We start from the raw sequence: 22,983 nt of genomic DNA, 5'->3' as shown, positions 1-22,983 counted from the left end.
ATCAATTGCAAAAGTTCTTTCCCTTGGGGAACCCATTCGATTGGCAGAGTCAAGTGCTGCGGCCTGCCGCCCCCATCGACTTGCAATCGTTCAGCTGTTAATAATCAAATATCTATTGCTTCGTTGCCGACCTTCCCCGTCGCTTAATCAGTTGTCAATTTGCTTTATTGACATCGCTGGCACTCGCCCGGAAAGCACAACGCCAACAGAGTGCAACAAAAGATCCCCGCCATCTAGATTGCATTTTCCCTGCTGTGCTGCTGCTGCTGCAATCTGGAAAATGGTAAAGTGGCAAACATTTAATTCTCTGGCAAATGCTGGCCAATTAGCCGGGTCACAAGCGGATGGCGCGAATGCGGGGTAAAAACTTGGAATAAGAAAAAGAAAAGGAGCAAGCGAAAAGCAAGGATAATGGGTGCCATCATCAGCGGGTGATTCTGAGGAACTTTAATGAGGGAAATAAAGCATAAGAATAGCATAAGGTTTAGCTATCTCTTTAAGCCTACAAAACCACACAGACACACAGCATTTGGTAGGCCAACTTTTGCTGGGACTGTGCGCTTTGTTGGCCAATTGTTGAGCAACATATTAATCTAATTATCGCACAGACTGGCGGCACTTGATTGATTGGCCCGACCACGAGACAAGTTCAAAGGCAATGTGAGAATATATATTCACAATAAGCCATCAAGTCTCGGTGATGGATTCCGCAGCACAAGCACCAGCACCAAGGCCAGTTGGACAGTTGGCCAGTTGGCCAGTTGGCCAGTGGGGCGTCCCTTAAGTTCAATCAAATCTGATATCCATGGAGCAGGCGGGGCAACTTTATGATATGTTCAAGCATAAATCATGCATGAATGTGGGGCCAGCAAAACGTTTCACAGATTCAAGAGGATCCGTGAAGAGAAACTCCTTGAACAGGCGGCAGCAAATTGCCCAACAAATCAATCAAACACAACTGACAGCAGCGAGAAGCGAAAGTTTTGTATCCACACAGGACACAGCGCACAGGACATGTAAATGAAACGGGGAAGCTACGGAAAATCTCTGACTGCTGGCTGCTGGCTGCTGTCGGCTTGGCTTTGGGCCTGTTGAAATATCCAAGACAACAACCGGACATGATGGGCCCCATGATGGGTCGTCTCTATTATTTAGGCTCAAGGGCCCAGTCACTTGATCAAATTTTAAAGAAAAGGAGAACAAGTAGGAGGCCCAGTAGGAGACCAAATAGGAGCCCGAATAGGAGCCCAAATAGGAGCCCCAGTAGCAGCCCCAGTAGCAGCCCAAATGAAATATTCATGGCCCAACCTTTGTTCCTGAAAGTGTTTTAGAAACCCAAAATGTGAATAAGCAACAATTTGAAGAGCTGAATAATTAACCATCTACCAGTGGAGTGTGTTAGGAGCGGGGGTAGTGGGGGGTGCACTCCATGCCATTATTCTGTTACTTGCAATAATAAAATATCAAGCATACGCCACGTGTGTGCCATCATTTGAATGGTAATTGAATTTTATATTCACATTTGTTAATTTCCTAGAAGCACACTACGCCCTGCCCCCTGCCCCCCGCCCCCCGCCATGCAAACTCAAACATAAACTCAAATTATTCCAACTTCCAATCGACTTCATTATGGGCGGCACCTGCACACCGCACGGCTGTGTGGAGTCTGCAGACTGTAGTCAGCCCTGCCTGCTGCCTGCCACATGCCACATCTCATCTTCTACCGGCTTGCCGAATTTTCACTTTAATTGCCAGATCGCAGCTCATCTCGTTGCTTTTAGCTGCTGTGGCAGCTCTGAACCGGTGGCATGCCCCACGTGTAGTAGTCGCTCCTTGCACCTCTTCTTCCTCGCTGCCGTTTATTTGCTTTGCCAGAACGACTGCGCATATTTTTGCCTGCAAATTAATTGTTGACATTTGCAGCAACAAAAAAGAAAACAAAGCGAAAGAAAACACAGAAGAGAGCATTAAACAAATAAGAAAAGAAAAACATTTGTTGAGTAGACGGGTTGTAATGCCCTGCCCTGCCCTGCCCCGCCCCGCCCTGCCTTTCGTATCGTTTTTTTTTTCATTCTTATTAATTAGGAAAACTCTGGGAGAAATGTTATTTGTTTTGTTTGAGTTCAAGTCGGTTAAGTGAGCATTTGTTCAACTGTATCGGTGGGTGGGTGGGTGGTATTGCTTGGGGTAGAGTAAAGGCATTAATTGTAAGCAGATTGAGCAAGTAATTTGGCTCACTTGATGATTGGACTTTGGGAGCCAACTTTTCTGTTGATTAAATGCTGTTTGTTTTGGAGAAAAGTTTGCCAAAAATGGCACGAATTTTACCCCGTTCAGAGCTGCCCAAAATGATGCTTAATGTTTGAGGGTTGGTGGTTTATCCATTACAAATATTAAAATTGAATAACCAACCCGTCCGAGCGCATTCACTGCGAGTAATATTCCATTTGCTCTGCCACGGATACGGGTATTTATTCACATGAATATATAGCTAGCTAGTAAATGAATCCCTGCAATGATATTTCTTGTAAAACGTAAAATGCAATTTCCAACTACCAAAAGCTGAAATCAAAGCCATGAAAATAGTGCATGGTTAGGCTAAGGTCAGAGTACAGTGCGTTTTAAAAGTATAAAGCAGGCAAATGTTGGAAAAATTATAATAATTGGATAAGTTGGATAAGTAGTTCAGTTTCATAAATAAAAGAAATATAAAATAAAATAAAAAGTAAAAGAAAAGAAAAATAACTAAAGCTATTAATCCATGAAGTTTTTATTTATTTTTTCAAATAATTTATCATTAATCTGTATCGATAATTTAATAATCGAAAATACATTTTAAACACAGAAATATTTTATTTGGCTTTGGCTTCTTTTTCAGCGCTAAGTTAGTGTTAAAAGCTCCGCTTAGCTGCTCTCTCAAAGCTCAAACTAGCTTTATATCCATGAGACGCACTGTACACTGTATGCCAGCTATGCTGTAACAGGCACACGTCGATATGCAAACATTTTATGTGCAAACTTTTCACATCTCTGTGCAAAAACGGTGAGCATAAAAAAAATGGCAACTGCATAGCTGAACGACTTCCTTCCCGGACATGGGACCCATAACGCTGTCGCCTTCTGGCATGCCCTGGACTCAAACCACCCACCCAGCCAACGCTGCTGCTGCCAAAATGCATTACACAAATTGTCCATTTATGGCAGGGCAAATGTGGAACTTCAAGCGAAAACCGCACATAAAAACTATTAGGTACTCGGTTAAGGCAAACAGTTTGTCTGCCTTCATCACACGGACAGGCGGCCACACGGCCACACGGCCACTCCTTGACGATTCACGTTTTACCCGTGCGTCCAAAAGGTGGAAGAAACATCTGTCAGCGGCATTCAGGCGCGACAGTCAGCTCAGACATGCGGGCGACACTCGTGCGACATTTTGGCAACATTCTGGGGCACAACTGTCCTCAGAGCATGCCTGGCCGCAGATGAGGCTTTAGACTGAAAGATACCTCAGGTTTTGGCTGTAATTTTGCGCTGCAAGCAAAAGAAAACTTTAAGGGAACTTTAAGCCGTGCTTGCGGTGTCTTTAGCTCTTATATGCGATGCTTGCCGACACTTTCTATTGCCTGTTACGTACATTTTATTGAGCACAAACTACCCCTGAGATTCACAAGCAAAGGGCATGCAAAATCGTATTGAAAACTAGCTGACAAACATGTTCCACTGATGGACACAGACAGGAACATAGAGAGGGAGCACAGGGAGCAGGGGAACAGACACAGGGAACATCCATGGTACATGGACATGGACACGAACTTCAGTTGCGTTCCCCTCGGCTCGCTGCTCGCAGCTCGTAAATGGGTTGACATTTCAATCTCTGTCTGAATGTCTGGGCCACTGGAGCTGAGAAGCGATGAGTACAGTTGGAGTACGCTGGAGTACAGTGGAGTTGGGTTGGCTGATGATGATCATTCGGCAGTTGGGTGGGTGGTTGGTGTGACTCTTGAATTCCCCAGCATCGCTTTATCTAACCCTCACCCCCCTCGCATGCTCGTACGTATTTCGCATGCATATTTCACAAAATTGCATCCGTTTGTCGCATTTTGGCAGCCATATTCTACTCTAGCTCTAAACAACTTCCGCACGTCTGAATGTGAGTCAATTACAAAATTGCATTTTCCCCCATACCCAAACCCAGACCCTGCACACACCCAAGGGGGGGTTAAGCCGCACTCGCTCTTGGAGCTTTGTTGGTTTTCTTTTTTTGCAGCCGCCTTCATTAGGCCAAAGATATGGCACAACTTTTATTTTGTCTAAATTGCCCTCAAACTATTCACACAAAAATTGTTGTTAGGGGCAAATGAGGCAACGAACAACAGCTTGTTTCGTTGGGAGTTGAGGCAAAGTTTTGTTGTGGACAAACTGCAGCTCAAAAATAAACAAGAAAGGCTTTGAAGCGAAAATTGTGGACATATGCTGGGGATTTGGATTTGAGCAGCACTTCAATTTCAGCTAAGCAATCAAAACCAAAATAAAATCGAAGCATAAGCAAGGCTCTTGCTTCTATAAATTCTCCTAAAATTCCATAAAACTATATCCTCCATTATATATTAACCCAAAATCTCCTCTCAAGGCAGAAATCGAACTTGGCAGAGGGTTTTGCCCCCCCTTCCCGTTAAAGCGCTGCCCAACGAACCATGACCATGGCCCTTAGTTTCAGCTGCAAAAACCCATTAGCAGCCCCCTAAGCCTGAGGAGGTTCTGTTCCAAACTAGCGACAGATCTAACCTGCAGGAAGGGGCGGGGTTCCAGGGAGCAGAACTGTTTGAACCTCTGGACTAAGCGAAGATTTGCGGCTAAGTCACGTAAGGCGAATAAATTTTGTATGACATTGCCGGGCAGTGCTCGGGAGGAGCCAGCAGCCAGAAGTCAGCAGCCAGCAGCCAGCAGCCAGGAGGGGGACCATCAAAGTAGCGCAAATTTGTAACGGTAATTTAGCCTGGGCGTCCACCGGATTTCAGTGTCGTAGATGGGGGGCGGGGGCTGGGGCTAAATTGGGAGAGTTTCATTGCCGTAGAAGAGGGAAAATTGGGAGGGTTTAAGGCTGGGGAGTGCCAATGGAGGGCACTAAGTAGCCAGGACCATATTTCACGCAATGACTACAAAACAGACAGCACCGACCACGCCCCGTTGGTAACTGGACTTCCGAAGTACCCCCCAACCCCCCTTCCATTAGATGCCAAATTAAATTAAATGTAAAAATCTTTTGCACGCAATTGAGAAATGGAGAAAAGTGCAAAATAAATTTATAGACATAAAATATGAAAAGAGAGAGTGGGAGAGAGAGGGAGAGAGCAAGATTGCGGGGGATAAGGAGTGGTGGGTAGCAGCGGGGGTTGGGGGAGGACTTTTTACGACTGCCATAGAAATTAAAATGCCATTTAATGTTGGCAGAATATATAAATTAAATGGTTTTTCTTTGCCTTTTTATATGTTTATTTCGACTGCTGTCCCTGGCATTGGTTGCGGCTCCGTTGCTGCCCCTGTTGCCCGGACAGTGGCTGCTGCAGCCAACACCGATTTGACGGTAAATTGAATTGGCATAAAAGACAAACTGAAAGTTTTTGGCTTTACGGCCGCCCGCCCCACCAATGTCTCAATTTGTGCGGGACAACCGAAGCCTAATCGACTTTAGGACGTTGCCGTTTTATGATTGCAGACTTTATACGTGTTTATCTGTGAGTCGGCGTCTGCATTTGCTCTGGCAGAGTCAAACACCGTGGCAGGGCGGTCAGGGAAAGGAGCGCTGAGTTTACTTTGTTGCCAATTGTTTATGCCATTTAAATTTGTTATGCGCCTTTTATGTCTCTCCCCCCGCCACGGTTTTATGACCAAAGTTTTATTTATGTCTCTGCGCTACGCTCTCTGAATTTTCGACACGCCAATTGCATTTGATTAGATTTTGTGTGTTGCTTTGTTGGCTCTGAAAATATGGCGGAACTTGTGAGAGCAAGCTTTCCCCTTAGGCAATGTTTAAGTCGCAGTTAGAGTCCCAGTTTTACTTACACTCAAGCCCCAATTCCCCCAATTAATTTGACTGATTTATGGATAAATTGACGGAGAATCAATTACCAGCAGCAGCCCCGCGCTCAAAGCGCAGCTTAAAGGAGCTTTAGCGGCCATTTCTCCAAGTGCATCTTACGGCTTAGCCTCATCACGTGCCCGGAAGGCAGGACTTGTCCAGGCTGTCTAGCTCGAGCAGTGGCAGTGGCAGGGGGAGCCGCTGCTTTTAGCTGTGTAAATTAGTTATAGCTGTTGGATGGGCGCTGAGATCGGCCCAGTTGCAAGTGGCCTGCAGTGTTGATTCTACGACATTTAAGAAGATTTATGGCTACACCTTGACGGCAAATGGGCGCGCCCCCCAACCCCGCAGTGTCCGTGTCCGAGAGCCAAGCGGAAGCTGCAGCGAGTGCATGGATGGGGCCCATGCTGGGCTGGGATGCTGGGCAAATTGCCGAAAGTCATTAAGTTTGCGCATCAGTGCAACAGCAATGAGATTTGCCTCCACCTCGAGGACTCAGGACTCAGGACACAGCACACAGCACACAGCCACAGCGGAAAGTCAACGGCAGCGAGAACAGGTCTTTAAGGGGCTCATTTTTATTCAATCCCAGTTGGAATGGGCTGCGAAGGCACTCGAGCTTCGAGTTGACTTGACTGAAGATTGAGGCTCTGGCAGGCTGACAGGCTGACTCGCTGACAGGCTCTGGCTGAAATATAATTATAGTTTCATTTCCGTTCCGAGTGGAAAATGCAAATTTCGGCTGGCAGACAACGTCAACACGTGGCGTATGAGTAATGCATGGCCTTGGACCCCTCAATCTGCCCTGAAAATAAAGCTGCACAGACGGGACTGTATTAAGTCTTTCAACCGAAATGATTAATTAGCTTAATTGACTGAAGGATTAAAGCGGAAAGAGGAAACACTTTAAAATGCAATTTATAGGCCCAATAAAAAGCCAAAGCCAAAGCCAAAGGAACTGGGTTGAACTCCCGGACCAGCCCCAAAGATGGCAGCTAGCGCATCAGCTTGAAGGTTACATAGACAGCCACCGTCGCGCAGCAGCAGCAGCAGCAGAGGCTGCAGCTGACCTTCTTGGCGTCCACAAGGCCCTGGCGATCGCAGAACAGCAGCTCGAAGGTGCGACGGAAGATGCTCGGCTGCAGATCGCCACAGCTGCCGATGGAGTTTAAATCCTCTGCGCTGCTGTGCCGCAGCTCGTGGAGACTCATCAGCTGCAGCAGGGGCTTCTCCGGCACCGCCTTCACGTCGAGCTCGCTCAGATAGTTGATGGTGAAGAGCTCGCGCTCGTGCTCGAGATTGTGTTCGCGTGTCTGGTCCCGCTTGGCGATGCGCTCGTTCTGGCCCGTGGCCCGTGGTGCGAGCTTCATCCAGCCGAACCATTCGAAGCGCTTCTTCACGGGCTGTGCACGGACCAGGGTCGTCACCAGCTGATCGCTGGCATCGTGAAAGGATGCCTCCGAGCTGCTGAAGGAGAGATATTCCGAGGAATCGCTTTCGCTTTCGGCCTCAACTTGTGGTACAGTTCGCAGCGGAGTCTGCGCCAGGTGATCGATGCGATCCAGACGATCCAGCCGATCCAGACGATCCAGGAGATTCAGCTGAGCCAGCTCCTGAAAATCGTACGGATGCGGCGAGGTGAAGGGCGCTTGGGAACGAACCTCGCCGTAGGTGGAATTCAGTTGCCATTCCAGCTGTCGCTGATCCTCCGACTGCTCAGCCACAGAGACGGCTTCGTGATGCTCGTGGCTGTAGTAGCGGGTGGCGCCGTAGTTCGATGGCTCCCCAGGGTATGCCATGCCATCCACGTCCTCATTCTGATTCTCATTCTCATTCCCATACGCTTGATATTGCTGCTCGTTCTGCTCAATCTGCGCATACTGATCTTCAGACTGCACCTGATCGTGATCCTGATCCTCAGCTTCATACTGATATTCCTGCACTTCTTCCTGCCATTCTTCCTGCCGCTCTTCCTGCCATTCTTCCTGCCATTCTTCCTGCCATTCCTCCTGCCATTCTTCCTGCCGTTCTTCCTGCCGTTCTTCCTGCCATTCTTCCTGCCCTTCTGCATACCTTTCTTCATACCTTTCTTCCTGCCGTTCTTCGTACTGATCTAGGGTCTCTTCCGAGTACAGATTCTCATCCTCTAAATGATATTGATTCTCTTCCTCCTGCTCCTGCTCCTCCTCCTGCTCTTGGCTCAGGTCGATCGTTTCCCTGCCCTGGCCGCCCTGAAAACGTACGGAGGGGCGTGGCCTGTAGCCGAGTCCCCTGGTGGCGTAGCGCCACAGCGCTGGGGGCACCCGAAAGCCGAACAGGTTGGCATGTCTGATGGAGTACAAAGCTCGCTCCAAAATCGATGCTCCCTGCCGCTGCTGAAACCTCAGCGGCCACAGTGGCGGGCCGCGGACGCGGCGCATGGATGGCGGCATGGCAGAGGGCCAGTAGGGGCGGTCGCTGCTTAGCAGGTGAACGGAGGGCGTTGTCATGGTGGAGGCGGTTCTCTCGCTCCTCTGCTGACCGCGCGACTTACGCGGAGGAATCAGACGCGGCGGCTGCACCGCTCTGGGTCCCTGGGAGCGTGCAAAGCGATTCCGCGAGTACTCCTCGTCGCGCTCCCTGGCGATCTGGTCGCGTACTCGGGCCCTGGCCCGGTCCCCGATCACTGCCACCGTCAGCATGCGCTCCACCTGCCGCCGGTTGGTGAACGTGATGCGACCCACCATTATCCCGTAGTCCTGACACAGCAGGAAGAGCTCGGCGTTGTTCAGCTGCCGCAGCTGCTCCAGAACCGTCGGCCTGGGATTGTTCATGGTTCTCTGGCTCTCCTTATTCCCGGTGGGGGTGGGGGGATAAAATACTTAGAATTTTTGATCTTACTTAATAAAAATTAACAATAAAATTTGTTGTCGATGAACAGTCTGAACCAGTCTGAGAATGAAGTTAAAATCCATTGGCTTTTGTTTTCCGTGCTCATTCTCAGGCGGCCTAGACAAGTGACAACAAAGCCTTTTGCCCGAAGGCGTCTCATGGAAACTTTCGATGGCCTTCGGCGGTGATTTCCATATAGCTGGAGGGGGGGAGGGGTGCCCTCCAGCTTAGATGTTGTCCCGTGCGGGAAGCGGGACCGAAATCAGACAATAAATTTAAACTTTGTTCCCCATGCAAAGAGGGGGGAAAACAAGCTGGCAAAACTGACAAATGGAAAAGTTGAAAAGTCATCGAGTTCTGTTGTTATTTTATTTTGATGACCTGTGACTGCATTTCCCTGCCCAAACGTAAAGATTTCACCCTTCTACCAACGCCACTCCACTGCTCTGTGTGTGTGTGTGTGTGTCCCGGGTCCCCCCCTCCTTTCGAGGGCGCCCAATGTTATAGCTGTTTTTCGTCCGTTTTTTTTTTGCTTTTATGGAGAAATATTGTATGTCCTGGGGAGCGGAGGTGGACACAGATGTGACCAAGCCCTGGGACAGATCAAAGGGAGTGTCAGCTTTAAAGGGGGGACAACAACAAAAGGAATAACAAAAAACTTAACTGAATTGTCTGGCATTTTGATTCTGATTTTGTTAAAGTACTCAATTATTTTTCGTGAATAATTTGAGCACTTTTTTGAATGTACATAAATACAGATATGGAAGCTGCCAGTATATGGGGTCAGATTTTTCATTTAAAATAATTCTTGGCTCCTTTTTTTTTACAATTTTTTACTCTTAAAGGTCTTTTAATTTACTAAAATTTTTATTAAACAAAATTGAAAGTTAAATTTCCCTAAATAGCTCTCTGAGCGCCATCTTTTAGTTCAGTTTAAAAGCATGACAAGCGGCATCTATGTGGAAGCTTAAGGAAGCCAGAAAACTTCAATGAAAGCTTATTGAAGCTGGCTGCTATGAAACTAATATAATCTTGGTCTGCTGTACATATAAAAATTACAAAAACAACATTGCCTGTCTCTGCAAATAAATCGGAGAACTATAAAGAATTATATTAAATTCTAGTGTACAATAAAACCATAAAATATGTTGGAATATATCCCATATTTTATGATAGTTTCAAAGCACCTTCCTATGCGATTTTAGATTGAATTTCCGATGTAAACCAAAGACAAATTTTAGTGCACCATAAAGCCATAAAATATTTTAGAATATATCCGACATTTTATAAAAATTTCAAACCCTCTTCCTATGCGATTTTAGCTTTAATTTCCCATGTAAACCCAAGACAGACTCATGACAGTTCGTTTAATATTCATAAAGTTTTATTAGTAAACATATATTTAGACTACACAGAACTACAAACATTTTAGATGATTTAAATTTTGTTTTTTTGGTTTTGTTTTTTTTGGGTTTCTATTTGTTTTTTGTTTTTGTGTTTTTTATATTTTTGTTGCAATGTTGTGACCTAATTTAAATTTAGTTTAATAATATTGTAATAAATAATTCGTTAGGCGTATAAATTGACTGTCTGTCCTGGCTGACTGCAGCACTCTATTATTGTCATTCAAGAATTCATTTGATTTGTTTGTTTCGCACGCATTAAATATTATATTAAATGTCATTCGCTTTTATGTAATGTATGTACGAGTATGTATACTTAATCTATTAAGTATGTACAAAGCTCAAACTATGAACACGAACTTTTAACGGCATTTGAAATTCTGATTTATGATTGTATTCCGATTCGATTTTATTTGTATTTTTTAATTGTTTATTGGTTAGACGACTTCTAGCTGCTAGATATATATATATTAATTGTTTGTCTTTTTGGATTTTGTTGTTTGCTATGGCAGAAAACTTGATAGAATATTAATTAGCCTTTAATAATTACTAAAATACGAATCTCATTTGATCCAACATACAGTTTTTGCGACCTAACAAAATGCATTTGCTTGGAGTTTTCAATTGGAATTTGAAATTCGAATAGAACTAATTTTGGTTTCTCCTTTCATTCTCATTTTCATTTAATACTAATCATATATATGTGGGGAAGGGTAGGAGAATGTTATGCAAATTTGAACTCAATTTAATATAATTATTAATTATATTTAAAAATTATGTACACCTTGAAAGTATTGCTAATTTAGACGATAGATAAATGTACCTTTATCTTTCTGTATTCTTAATTCTGTTCTGCTTGTTCTGCGGGGGGAAAAACAAACTAATTCACGAATTAGTAGCTGGCTTAAATTCGTTGCTGTTTCTTTTTGTTTTGTTTTGTTTAGTACTTGTACTCTGGCAGACCTCTGCTCGGCGCGGAGGTGGCTGCTGCAAATGGATCAATCTTGGAAATTAGATGCGTCTTGGTCGCCCATAATTTAATCGCAAACAAACTGATGGAGTCCGAGTCCGAGTCGCCCCCCACCCACGGATAAACGCCGCAGCGATGAACCTTAAAACTCCTCATCGTCGTAGTCATCGCTGTCGCTATCCTGGCGGGGAAGGATGTGGAATCGGGCCCACAGCCGGGACATGTCCACTCATCGCTTGCGATTATAGGCGCCAAGCGAAGACTGCCTTCATTCCTTCATCTCATGGCCATTGGCGCCCAGCTCGAGGAGCTCATGGGGTTCGGCATTCAGCTGGGGGACAGAAAATATATTAATTAGGAATAGGGGGATGGGGAATACCTATAGCCATAGTTCTTACCCTATCCACGCTGGCCAGATCGTTCTTCGACAGATGATTAACCAAAATAGTGCCCAGGGCATCGCACATCACATTGATGGTAGTGCGGAAGCGATCCCTGCAAGCAAAACAAATGGCTAAAGATAGCTACAGAGGGGAACTTGCTTTGGGAGGATACTCACAGCAACCAATCGACAGCTATAATGAGGGACACATCCTTGGGCTCCAGGCCCACGGTGTCCAGCACCATGACCATGGTGACGAGGCCCGCCTGCGGTATGCCAGCGGCTCCAATCGAGGCAGCCGTTGCCGTTATGCTCACCGCCACAATGGTGCCAAAGGAGTAGCTCATCTCGCGGTACTGGGCAATGAAGAGAGCGGCCACAGCCTCATAGAGGGCAGTGCCGTCCATGTTGATGGTGGCGCCCACGGGTATGACGAATCGTGTGACACGCGGATCGATGCCCATGTTGTCCAGACACTTGATGGTCAGCGGCATGGTGGCCGAACTGGAGCCAGTGCCAAAGGCAGTGGCCAGCACCTGACTCAGCTTTGCAATATAGCGATACGGCAGGCGTCGTGTGCCCAAGAAAAAGATCACAGCAATGGTACCTGAAGCAGAGCCAGAGGAAATGTTATTTGAGATGCAAATTGGCTGCTGGCAGAGGGGGAAAGACTCACCGAATCCGTGCAAAAAGAGACCAATCATAACTGTTATGAAATACCAGCCCAGGGATTGTATAGTCGCTGCTATGGACTCCATTTCGATGATCTTGGCGGCTATCAGGAAGGCCACACCCAATGGCGAAATCCTGCAAACGAATTACATTACAGCTATATGCAAGGATAAAGGATAAAGGCTATCCACCACTCACCAGATAACCCACGAGGTGATTGTCATCATTGCCTCGCTCAATGTGGTGAAGAAGTCCTGCAGCAGTTGACCCTTCTCACGCATTCGGCCGATGGTGGTGCCCAGAATTACACTGAACATGACCAGACCCAGCACATTGGAGCCCTCGCGTTGGGAGGACTTGAATTGCCAGGCTTCCATGGGTTCTAGGGGGCACAAATTGCGGAATTAGTGGAGGATTATTTGATGAACGAGAACCGCTTACGTGCAGGGCTAATGCTGGTGTTCTCAAAGATCTCAGTGCGATACTAAAAGGGAAGAGATTTAAGGGATTATTAAGGCATTATTAGGCGGTTAAGTATGGTGCATAGATTGCTCCAGGAAACGGGAAACTTCCTTGGAAACTTTGCCATAATTTTCCATTTTTTGTGGCACTTTTGAGCCATGCAGTGGCGAAAGTGCTGCCTGTTGATTATCGTATCCCCCTTCATTGACTCCGACAATAATCTAATTGTGGCGCATGAATATTCATTTGGTTGCCCACAGATACAGATGCAGATACTGGCACAGATACAGATACACCGATACGTATTATCATACAAATGCTGGAGGTACAATGTCCATACATATCAGCGACAGTCCCGTCCCGAGGCAAGTACTTTGATTCAATTTGTGTCTGGGGGAGCCACAAAAAAAAAACCCCTGCGCCTCTGTCCACGTCTCCGTCTCTTTGTCTGTGTATGCGATAATTGAAATTTAAGCGAGAGAATGGGAGAGAGACATGTGCGAAAGTCTGCCCCTACTTTGGGGATTGTAATTGAAATTGTGGTATCCCTAGCCCTATATCATGTCGCTTTTGATTATGTCGGGTCGTGTCGTGTCGTGTCGTGCGGTTTGTTTCAATCAAACTCGCCAAACCGCAAAGAATTGAATAATTGCGGCGATTGCTGCTACGGATTTCTGTGTGTGTGGAACAGTGCGTATGCTCGATCCTCTCCTCATCTCTCTCGTTGCAGGAGAGTCTAAAGCTTACCTGGAACATGGTGGACTGGATGATGTTGTCCGTGAACATGTTTCTATTATAAAGACACAGAGAGAAAATGAATCAGAATTTGGCGCGCGATTATCGTTGGATCGATCTCGTGTAGACATACCGCACCAGATCCATTAGCGTGTCTGGGGTCAGCACCTTGGATGCCTTATCGATGCTCTCCGTTTGGGTTTCCACAATCTTGGCACCCTGTCCGGGGCGCAGTGTGGTGACCAGACAAATGCCCAAAACCACAGCCGATATGGTGGTCACAAAGTAATATGTGATGGCTCTGAAAGGGCGGGCAAAAAAGTGGGATTAGGGAGGGTTCTCCTCGAGCTTGCGCATGCGCCGTGAGACTCACCTGGTTGCTATCTTACTGGACATGCTCAAGTCCAGTCCGCCAATGGCGCTGGTTATCGACGACACCAACAGCGGCACAATCAGGCACTTCAGCATGCTGCAAGAAAAAGAGTTGCAAATATTTCAATCAAGTGAAGATTCTTTTATGCAAAGAGTCGGAGTACTTACCGCAAAAAGATCTCGCCCGGAAATGATATGTACATAATCTCACGCTTTGTCCATTCCCCGGTGCTGTTCTTGATGATGAAACCGATCAGGCCTCCCGCAAAGACACCGATGACGGTGGCCATGGTGAGGACATTCTCCCGCATGAATGCCTTGAATTTGCTCTCATTTTGCTTGGGTCGCGTCATTGTCGATGTATGCTGCGCTCAGGGCTTAAAGGGGGTTCCCCTTTTGGGTATAGCTGTCTAGCTGCCTAAGCCTAGTTAAAGGGAGTTTTCTGAGCTCCGATTAGTTGCCAAAAAGGGTGCTGCAAAGACAATATGAAGTTCAGTTAAAACAGATTAAAATTATATGGGAAACTAACTTTCTTCTGTAGTTGGAACAATGTTTGTGGTCTCTGTACCTAATTCTATTTATTTTCTCATTGAAAATTCCACACAAAACACGTTCGTTGACAGATGTGGTTACTGCTCGCGGGTCAAACGGCGATCCACGACTGAGAGCTTGCGGCACAGCGCAAAATTACAACCCCCAAAATGAGCGTGGCAGCTGGGCTTTTGTGATTTATGCAAAGCCCTCCTCCCACCCCTAATCTCCGCCCTCCTAATGGCGTTACTTTTGACACAAAGCCGGACGGATGTTGTTCAACATTCAAATAGTTCTTGTTTATGTTTTTGGAAATTTATTACAAAACATTTTTCGAGAGAGCCAAACGGAAGGTAGGACGGAAGGAAGGATGCTGTGCCCTGGTAGGGCTTTGCTCGAGCCAACCCTAAAAAATATTAACAATTTCTCACTTGCTTTTTAGCATTCATTAAGCTGCGACACCTTTTTGTTTTTGTTTGCTATTCTCAACAAATGTGCGAAAAGCAGCGGAAAAACAAAGGAAAAAAAAAACACTGAGAAAATGCAGCTCAATTAATAGCGGCGCGGAGAGGAGAACAAGTTCATCGGGAAACGTGGCAAACAAATAAATTTACATAAACGATCAGCTAATGAAAAGTAATTCCCGCTCGGCCCCGCCCCGCCCGCTGCACACTGGAGTGCAAGGGCACAGACACTGCAGCCTGAATGGCGGTGATCAATACAAGCTGATAGCGAATCCAGTCTGCTCCGGAATCCCATCCCATCCCATCCCGCCGATCATGTGTCTTTGAAAACTGACCCAAATAGCAGGCACCCTCCCGCCTAGTGGCAGTCCCATTGAGATCCATCCTCCTCAATTGGGCCGTGAGACGACTTGACGCGGACATTCAGATTAATCGAGAAATTGTTCACACTTTGGCATTGTTTAGCCAATTGCATTACAATTGTGGAGGAGACAACATCACAGATAGCAGATAGAGAGCGATCACATCAGAGCTCTGAAAACACTCTGCGCTGGGGCTCTCGTATGAATGTGAAATGGAAAAGCTTCACGCTTGACTGCCTGAACAAGTGGCGGGGAGCAGCATAGATGTTGTACGATGCAAATGCTTTAGTTGAGGGTAGAATGCAAATTCTCTAACTTGGGATGAACCGATGGATCGGTTGATCTACAATCAGCCAGGGAATCGGCTAGATCAGTGATCTCATTACTGAAATATTCCAAAGGGAGAGCGACAATAATATTCACAATGATTCGATCATGTTTAAGTCTCTCCATTTATTTTACTTTAAGTCTTTCTTTTCTACCTTGCAGTAATCACTAATCGATCCTCTCTTTCCCTCTCTTTTTTTAGGTGATAAGAGTATCTGCCAGATCGACCACAATGTCACCTGTTCAGCTCACAATTCTCTGGATGCTGCCCAACCTTTTTGATATGTCTCTCCTACCGGGGTAAGTAGTTGCGGTTCACCTGATTGATGTAGCTACAGAATAGATCGGAACACAACAGCCAGCGGGGGGGACTGGTGGCCGGCCCGATTGGCATGTGCCCAGGCCCAGGTTACCCTCCACAGTTCCATTGATATGGTATCTTTTGGTCGGGCACAATTACATTCAGAGTGTTTTGGAGTGCAAAGAGTGGGGGGTGTGGGCAGTGAGGCATGTCTGGGCTACTGAAACTAACAACTTTTTATCTCTCGTTAGTTTAATTAATTTAATTCATGGGCCAAGTTTAATGAGAGATAAGAACTGAACCTGATTGATAAAGAGAGGAGAGGGCGTGTACTTTGAATGCAGTTAGCATTGCACAATGAAGTTGATTTATTTACAAAAGTTGCCTTTGACCAAGTGACTGACTGCCCGACTGCCCGTCTGCTCAGACTCGCTCATTCCCCGTGCCGTGTAGATTTTTTTTTCATATTTATTCATATTTAGTTGTCTTTCTATTTCGAACTTGACCGTGAGTCAGGCAAATGAATTCCTATACTACATTCACAGACAGCATTTGCATTCGGCGTTAATATTTGCCTAGAATGTGTCGCAGTTGTCTTTGAAATTAAATTGCATTTACAGCGGATATTATGACTGGCCATTGCAAGTGAATATAATTGAAGTTCATTGACAAAAAGTATGGTTAACACTCAACGGAAGTTGCTCAATTATTAATGGTATGGAAATGGGAATTGGGAATTGGGAATCATGAAATGTAATACCCATTTGACACTCGCACCCAACGTGATCGCTGGGAGATTTCAACTTGAACTTGTTGGCTTCATTAGCAAGCCCCTAAAACCTACTAAAACCCTCTAATTGAATGAAGCTGGCCTGACCTATACCCGAAATACCCAGAATACCAAGAATACCCAGAATCAAACAGCTAGCTTCTAGATTTCCATTCAAAAACATTTCCTATGTGTGGGCGTTGATGGGGCGTTGATTCCTTGCCGCATCTTTTTGATTGGCAGACCGGACAGATCAGATCGGCCAGCAGTTTACACGAACAAGTTTATTATTGTTGTCGATTGTTAAACACAAATAAAATATCCGCAGATGAATACTAATTAATTCCAGACTTACATAAAATACTTTTACACCGCCAACTAATTAATGCAATGCAAAACTCTGGGGGTAGCCATGTTCGAGTCGCGTATTCATTGTCAATGCAAATTTAGTTGCACTTGCAAGGGGCTGTGTGAGTGTGCCATTTTGAGTGTGGAGAGGAAGGCTGTGACCCACCCATTTGTCTTTGAGTGAAATATATTATAATATTTACTATGTGTAAGGCGTACAGAGAACCAGTTTAAACTGAACAAAAAATCAAACTAAAATACATAGTAGTGGGGGGAGGGAGTGCAGCAAAGTTTTTGCATAGATTTTTTCCAGATTTATCTGGTTTTAACAAATTTCGTTAACTGAATCGAGAGATATTCTCAAACTGTTTGCATAGAAAACTTAATAGAACCTTGATAGACTTTCATCCTAGCTGTCATATTTAAATATTTTTCCCCTGGGACTTTACCATTTCTCAACTAAATATTTAATTAGCAACAAAATACGAAGAAATAATAACCAGTACCTAACGTTAAATATATTGCTTAATTATAATTAATTAGGCAAAAAAAAAAATTCAATAGAAAAGTGTAGAAGTCGATGCAAAAATCAATTTCAATGAGTTTACATTTCGTACGAGTTTTTGTATGTTTCAGAGTTGGGGTTCAGACGATTAGACAGCACATAGGCATACGAGTATATATATATATATGACGCTATAATCTCGATTCTCGATTCTCTGTTCTCGGTCCGACGGCCTTTGTCGCCGCAATCTATAGACGGTGTGTCTGTCTGACTACGATTATCGCTGGACAGACAGACAGACTGACAAGAAAGCAGACCGGCATTTCCATTTTGTCCATGCTAAACTTCTAAACCCAATCAAGATCATGCGAGTTCCGCGAAAAAAAAAAGCGAAAGAATTAAAAAACGCGACAAACACACGGCAAAAATTCCGCCGAAATATAATCACAAATATGAGTTCGGCATCTGGACTGGACTGATCCGATCTGAGCCCGACTTTAATGGTTTATTCTGCCCTAATTGAATTTACACGCACTTCGTCATATAATTTAATTTTATTTGGATGAGAAATTGACGAAAATGTTTGAAATGAACGCGAGGGACGTTCATAAATGCGGCGCGCGCGCGAATAACATAGATTTCTGTGTGTAATATCGTATATAGTATATATATATTTTGTGTGCACCTCTCAGTTAATGGGTAAAAATCTTGGAAGAGCGAAAGCGAAACTATTTTTGTGCACTAAAGCCAAAAAGAAAACTGCATTGTGTGCTAAAAATAATGGCAATAAAATAAGAAAAAAAAAAACGAAACATATTCATATATAGTATATATATATAGACGGCAGTGGTTGCCAAGCCCCCGCGTCTTTGCTGGGAGGGTGGCCCTACCAAGGTTAGTTGGCCGCTCGACACGTTATCAGGCATCGGTAATCGGAAATTATTCACGCTTCTTGTGTCTCAAGAAGAGGCGGAAGATGGCAGTGGGTTGGGAAGGGACTAGAGCCATACATACTAAATGGAATTAAACCTACTGCTGGGAAGCAGCAAGCATTTAACTTATGTATATATTAATACATAATTAAGAACTAATTGCAGTTTATATCAGCCCAATATATACGCTCTTGTTTTGTGTACAGGGTAGCCAAACAGCTGAGACATTGAGCCGGCAAAAAAGAAAACTTACCCACTTGCCATGAGTGTTTCATGGGAGACAAATGGAACTACGGCAAATATTCGTACAAAAATTAAAGTCCTGCAAAGGATTAACAACACAAATTAACTGTAACTTAATGTGGTAAATGTCTTATGGGGGCAGGGGGAACCACAGCAGCACAGCAGCATCCTTGAGTCGAAGGATAACATTGTTCCAGCATTGTCATTTGTCATTTTTGATTGTTTCTTGTCTGAGATTTAGTTTAGAATAGTTTTCGTTTGGTCGCCGGAGCACTTACAATCAAAAGCATACACAGTGATAATTATTATGAACCCTTTTTCATGGAAGGGGAAGACCACACAGCGATCTGGTGGCTGGCTGGGGCTCTCTAGAGGACGCGTTGTCGAGCACGCGGCGCTTTAGCGACTGATCTGATCTGATCATGCAACAGATCCCACACACAGGGGTCTCACAGCACCGGACACAAACACCGATCTGCTCTGGCTCTGGCTGTGGCTGTGGCTGGCGGACACGTAGCGTAGCGACAGAGAGCGTGGAGAGGCAGCACACGACTTGACTCGTCAGATTATAAAACAGTACTAAAAACTAAATCGAAATCAAATTCGAAATATAGCCAACGACCGCGCAAATTGTGCAGCAGCAGCAGAAGCACCAGCCGCAGCAGCGCCGTCAGCGTCGCGACTCTCATCAGCAATATATATAAATCTGTATAGAGTATAAGTGTGTTTGTGTGTGTGGGTGACGGGGAGAGGGTTGACTTTCATTCATCAAAAGCTGAGGCTGAGGCTGAGGCAGAGGCTGAGGCAGCGCTCCCATCGCATCTCACGTAACGCATACGCAGCGTTGTCTCGCGTCATTTGTCACGCCTTGTTCTCAGTATCCGAATCCTGGGTTTCGCTTTCCTTTGGCCCCATGCGAGCGCAATCAAAGGAATTCATTATCAGCCGCATGGCATCCTCCTTCGAATGTAGTTCAGTGTCTGTGCCTTGCAGGCAGCTCCTCCTCTTTGGGCTCATTAGAAGCTGCCTTGTCCGGGATTGCATTGATCAGCGTCGCATTGTTGCTAATGCCACAAAAAAGGGGAGGTGGGGTGAATCTCTGAAATGAATGCAAGTTGCGTTCAAGATCTGGTTTACAGACGACAACCAACTGAAGTAGAACTCACCCAATAAGTAGGTCAAGTTTGTCCATTACTCAATCCCCCCCGGACTGGAATGATGATTACCAAATTGTGATGTCAAAGATCACCATCACCACTCACTCCGATGACGGTGTGAGGCAACAACCACCCCAAAAATCCACCCGAACAATGGCCATTACCTCGGACTACTTGAACTTGATTGAGACTCTGCTGCTGCTGCTGCTGCTGCTGCTGCTAGAAGTACAAAAGAATCGAAAGGGAGACAAGAAAGTGGGCATGGATGGGGCTGGCAAAGAATGTTAGTTGGACATTTCCGGTTTCATATTCGTATTCGCTGTACAGTGTACAGTGTACGGCCAAGCCGCAATGATGGTAATAATAAACCAAATCAGCAACAGCAACAGCAGCTGCAGCTGCCTTTTGATCTGCTTCAATTCGATTTGCCTTGGGGGCCAGTTCTGCGTCGGTAGTTCCATGCTGCTGGGAAATGCTGCTGGGTGTATAATGTATAATGTGTTGTGCTGTGGCTATGCCGCCGCCGCCTGGGTGTCGATGCCAGAGGATGAGGATGGGCCCAACTAAGCGGGTAAGTGGCTCGGAAAGCGATACAAAAACGTAACCATTAGCCAGCCGTTGCTCGTCCCTCCACCTCCACCTACACCTCCACTCCACCCTTGCCGTAGCCACGACCCATTTCGGACGGGTGTCCGATCTTTCTCATGTGGAGAGGTGGAATGTGGTGTGGCCTGTGACTGTGTGACTGTGGCACAACCACACATTGGGACCGGAACTGTCGATCTTCATTTTTGACACTGGAAAACAATGCACGATCATGAGTGAGTGAGTGTGAGTAGGTGTGTGTGTGTGTTGAGATTGAAAATTGCAAATATTTATACATAAATACATACATCTACATAAATATGTATATGCTCACACACTTATGTGGCGGCACATAAATAAGCATATAATTATGTGCTCGAGTGTATTTGTGGACAAAGTTAATTCAGCAAATGCTGCGACATAATGAGGATGAGGCTTTGGAGGGGGGCTTAAGGATAGTTTAAGAATGCTGGCATTAAATGGATGAAGCTTTTGCCTTTGGAGTTAGTGGCTAGGGCTACATACAATTTAGACTCTTGCTTACCTTTCTTATTGTCTACGAGTATCTAAAATCTATTATCTGCCCGTCTAGCTGGCTTCTTTGCCTCGTTTTTGGTATGAACTCTGATGAATCTTGCTGAATACCATGGAACTGCTGTCAGCGCCAATCGATTGGGGGTATAATTATAGATTGCTGATAGAAGACTGTCGATCCAATCTGAAAATTATAAAAAATGTTTAGTTGCATTTAAACAGAGGGAAACATGATTAAAGCGCCTACAAAATCCATCATTCTGGGTGTCTCTCCACTGCAAGTAGGATTATAGTTAACAATTATGGTTCACACACGAATCAAACAAAGGGAAATACTTACTCCCAGCTCAAAGCGCAGTAGAAACGCCATCTTAAGCTCCAATTTGTAAGAGTTCCTTCCTTATTAGTTAGTTTTGCCCACACACTTTGAAGAACAACAATTTAGATTTGATCGATTTCGAAAAACTTTAAGCAATCAACGCCTCAAGTTTCTCCATACATTAAACATATTTATTACAAGTTTATAAGTATTATGTGTAAACATATATATGTATTATTATTATTGATAAAAAATTTCAAGATCACAAATCAGATTTTCTTTTAAGATTAAATGTGAGCGAGCGTTGTGGTTTTTTCGTATCCGACGGTACTGCAAAATGGCAACACAATTAATGGCAATATAATGCATACGAATGTGCACAGAGAGAGAGAGGGAGAGAGGAATGTGGGAACCTATATCCAATGTTTCACTATTCCTCGCGCCCATTAAGTGATTTAAAATTGAAGGCAACAGACTTGCCCAATGGCAAAGAGGTGATACAAAATATGGCCACTTAGGTGTACATATCATCTATGGGTTAACATTGTGGGTGAAAAGAACTTCCTGGACTACCGAACGCGTTGAACAAAGGAAGTATAAATAGAGGTATAGCTGGTGCTCCACTATCCCTGTCCTCTATATGCTACAAAGGTATAAAACGTGATGAAAATATGGCCACTTAGGTGTACGTATTCTATGGGCTAGGAGTACGCGCAGGTAGGGGCTACAGAGGAGTATAAATATTTGTTAAAAGAATTATACGAGAGAGTGTAGTGTAGTGTAGTGTATGGTAGCGCTGCCAGGAGACCATCGGCAACAGTTGGTTCCACATCCACCACCAAGCAGCAGCTGCCGGACGTCGTGTATGTGTGTGTGCGTCTGTGTGTGTGAGTTGCCTCCTTCCCCTGTCAAGGCGCTACCAACTGTGTGTGCTGGTAAGTGTGTGTGTGTGTGTTTTTCTCCTCCTGTATTTAATCCTCCATTTTGGGCCGTCGAAAGAGCAGAATATGGGGCTCTGGCTTGTGGATCATATAGTGGATCCATCCGCGCGACTGCTGCACACCAATCGATCGCCATTCGGTCTCCGTCATCAGATGGGTCTTGGGCACCAGTTTGACGAGCTCCTTGGGCAAGACCACATGTCTGAGCGCGGATATGAGTATATTTATACATTTACAGTTGATTTCGGCGGAGGGGGGGGGGTGGGGATATTTCGCACTCACCTATACTCGAATTTCTCATCGTAATATTTATCCGAATAATAAATATCTTTGCTCATTTTTCTATTGTGTCGTATTCCTGCTGAGACGCGCACTTGACCTTGAATTGGATGTGATGTGTGTTCTGGAATGCGGCGGCAATGCCTGCAAGCAAGGGATGCGATGTGCGAATTTTTCGGCGTCTTCTTCCGAGTTCCGGGGTGAAAGCGGCCTTCCTCTCGATCGTTGCTCTTTCGCTTCTCTGTAACTATTTCGTTGTATGTTTTCTGCGTTTTTCCGCTTATTTGGAATGTATTTGAATATTTTTATCACAATTTTATTTGGCTGACAGAGCGAAATTTACGTTTTTCAATTATTTTAAATCAGAAAAAAGAGACGCGCTCGTCATTAGGGATGATAAATTGATATCCACTCTATCGATATTGCTTGACTGAAAAATA

The 22,983-nt window shown here is 45.0% G+C and overlaps 4 protein-coding genes and 1 long non-coding RNA gene across 5 annotated transcripts in view; 1 reads left to right on the top strand and 4 right to left on the bottom strand.

Annotated features, from left to right (window-relative positions):
* Positions 1 to 22,983, top strand: part of LOC111075331 (potassium voltage-gated channel protein Shaw) — a 114,018-nt gene that overhangs the window by 72,920 nt on the left and 18,115 nt on the right. Inside the window, exon 9 of the transcript XR_005967582.1 lies at positions 15,841 to 15,930. The gene's annotated coding sequence lies outside the window, so the exon portion shown is untranslated. The remainder of the gene's footprint in view (positions 1 to 15,840; positions 15,931 to 22,983) is intronic.
* On the bottom strand, positions 6,893 to 9,014 carry LOC111075332. The gene has a single exon (XM_022368537.2). The coding sequence runs from the start codon at positions 8,890 to 8,892 to the stop codon at positions 7,075 to 7,077; it is 1,818 nt and encodes a 605-aa protein (XP_022224229.2). The 5' UTR covers positions 8,893 to 9,014; the 3' UTR covers positions 6,893 to 7,074.
* LOC111075335 (excitatory amino acid transporter 1) lies at positions 11,278 to 19,310 on the bottom strand. The gene is made up of 11 exons (XM_022368540.2): positions 19,007 to 19,310; positions 14,115 to 14,418; positions 13,948 to 14,043; positions 13,708 to 13,875; positions 13,587 to 13,629; positions 12,819 to 12,861; positions 12,576 to 12,759; positions 12,382 to 12,512; positions 11,883 to 12,312; positions 11,722 to 11,818; positions 11,278 to 11,654 (listed from the first exon to the last, which is right to left on the bottom strand). Exons 2-11 carry the CDS (start codon positions 14,297 to 14,299, stop codon positions 11,592 to 11,594), a joined length of 1,440 nt encoding a protein of 479 aa, XP_022224232.1. The 5' UTR covers positions 14,300 to 14,418; positions 19,007 to 19,310; the 3' UTR covers positions 11,278 to 11,591.
* LOC111075346 lies at positions 20,306 to 21,404 on the bottom strand. The gene is made up of 4 exons (XR_002607920.2): positions 21,345 to 21,404; positions 21,252 to 21,279; positions 21,015 to 21,188; positions 20,306 to 20,682 (listed from the first exon to the last, which is right to left on the bottom strand). It is a non-coding gene; the product is annotated as an uncharacterized LOC111075346 (long non-coding RNA).
* LOC111075345 (cyclin-dependent kinases regulatory subunit) lies at positions 21,495 to 22,947 on the bottom strand. The gene is made up of 2 exons (XM_022368554.2): positions 22,547 to 22,947; positions 21,495 to 22,466 (listed from the first exon to the last, which is right to left on the bottom strand). The coding sequence occupies exons 1-2, from the start codon at positions 22,600 to 22,602 to the stop codon at positions 22,295 to 22,297; spliced, it is 228 nt and encodes a 75-aa protein (XP_022224246.1). The 5' UTR covers positions 22,603 to 22,947; the 3' UTR covers positions 21,495 to 22,294.

Source organism: Drosophila obscura, unplaced genomic scaffold (assembly GCF_018151105.1).
Source record: "Drosophila obscura isolate BZ-5 IFL unplaced genomic scaffold, ASM1815110v1 contig_179, whole genome shotgun sequence".
NCBI lineage: Eukaryota > Metazoa > Arthropoda > Insecta > Diptera > Drosophilidae > Drosophila > Drosophila obscura.
Note: the sequence above shows the minus strand (reverse complement) of the source record. Positions and strands in the feature narration are given on the sequence as shown.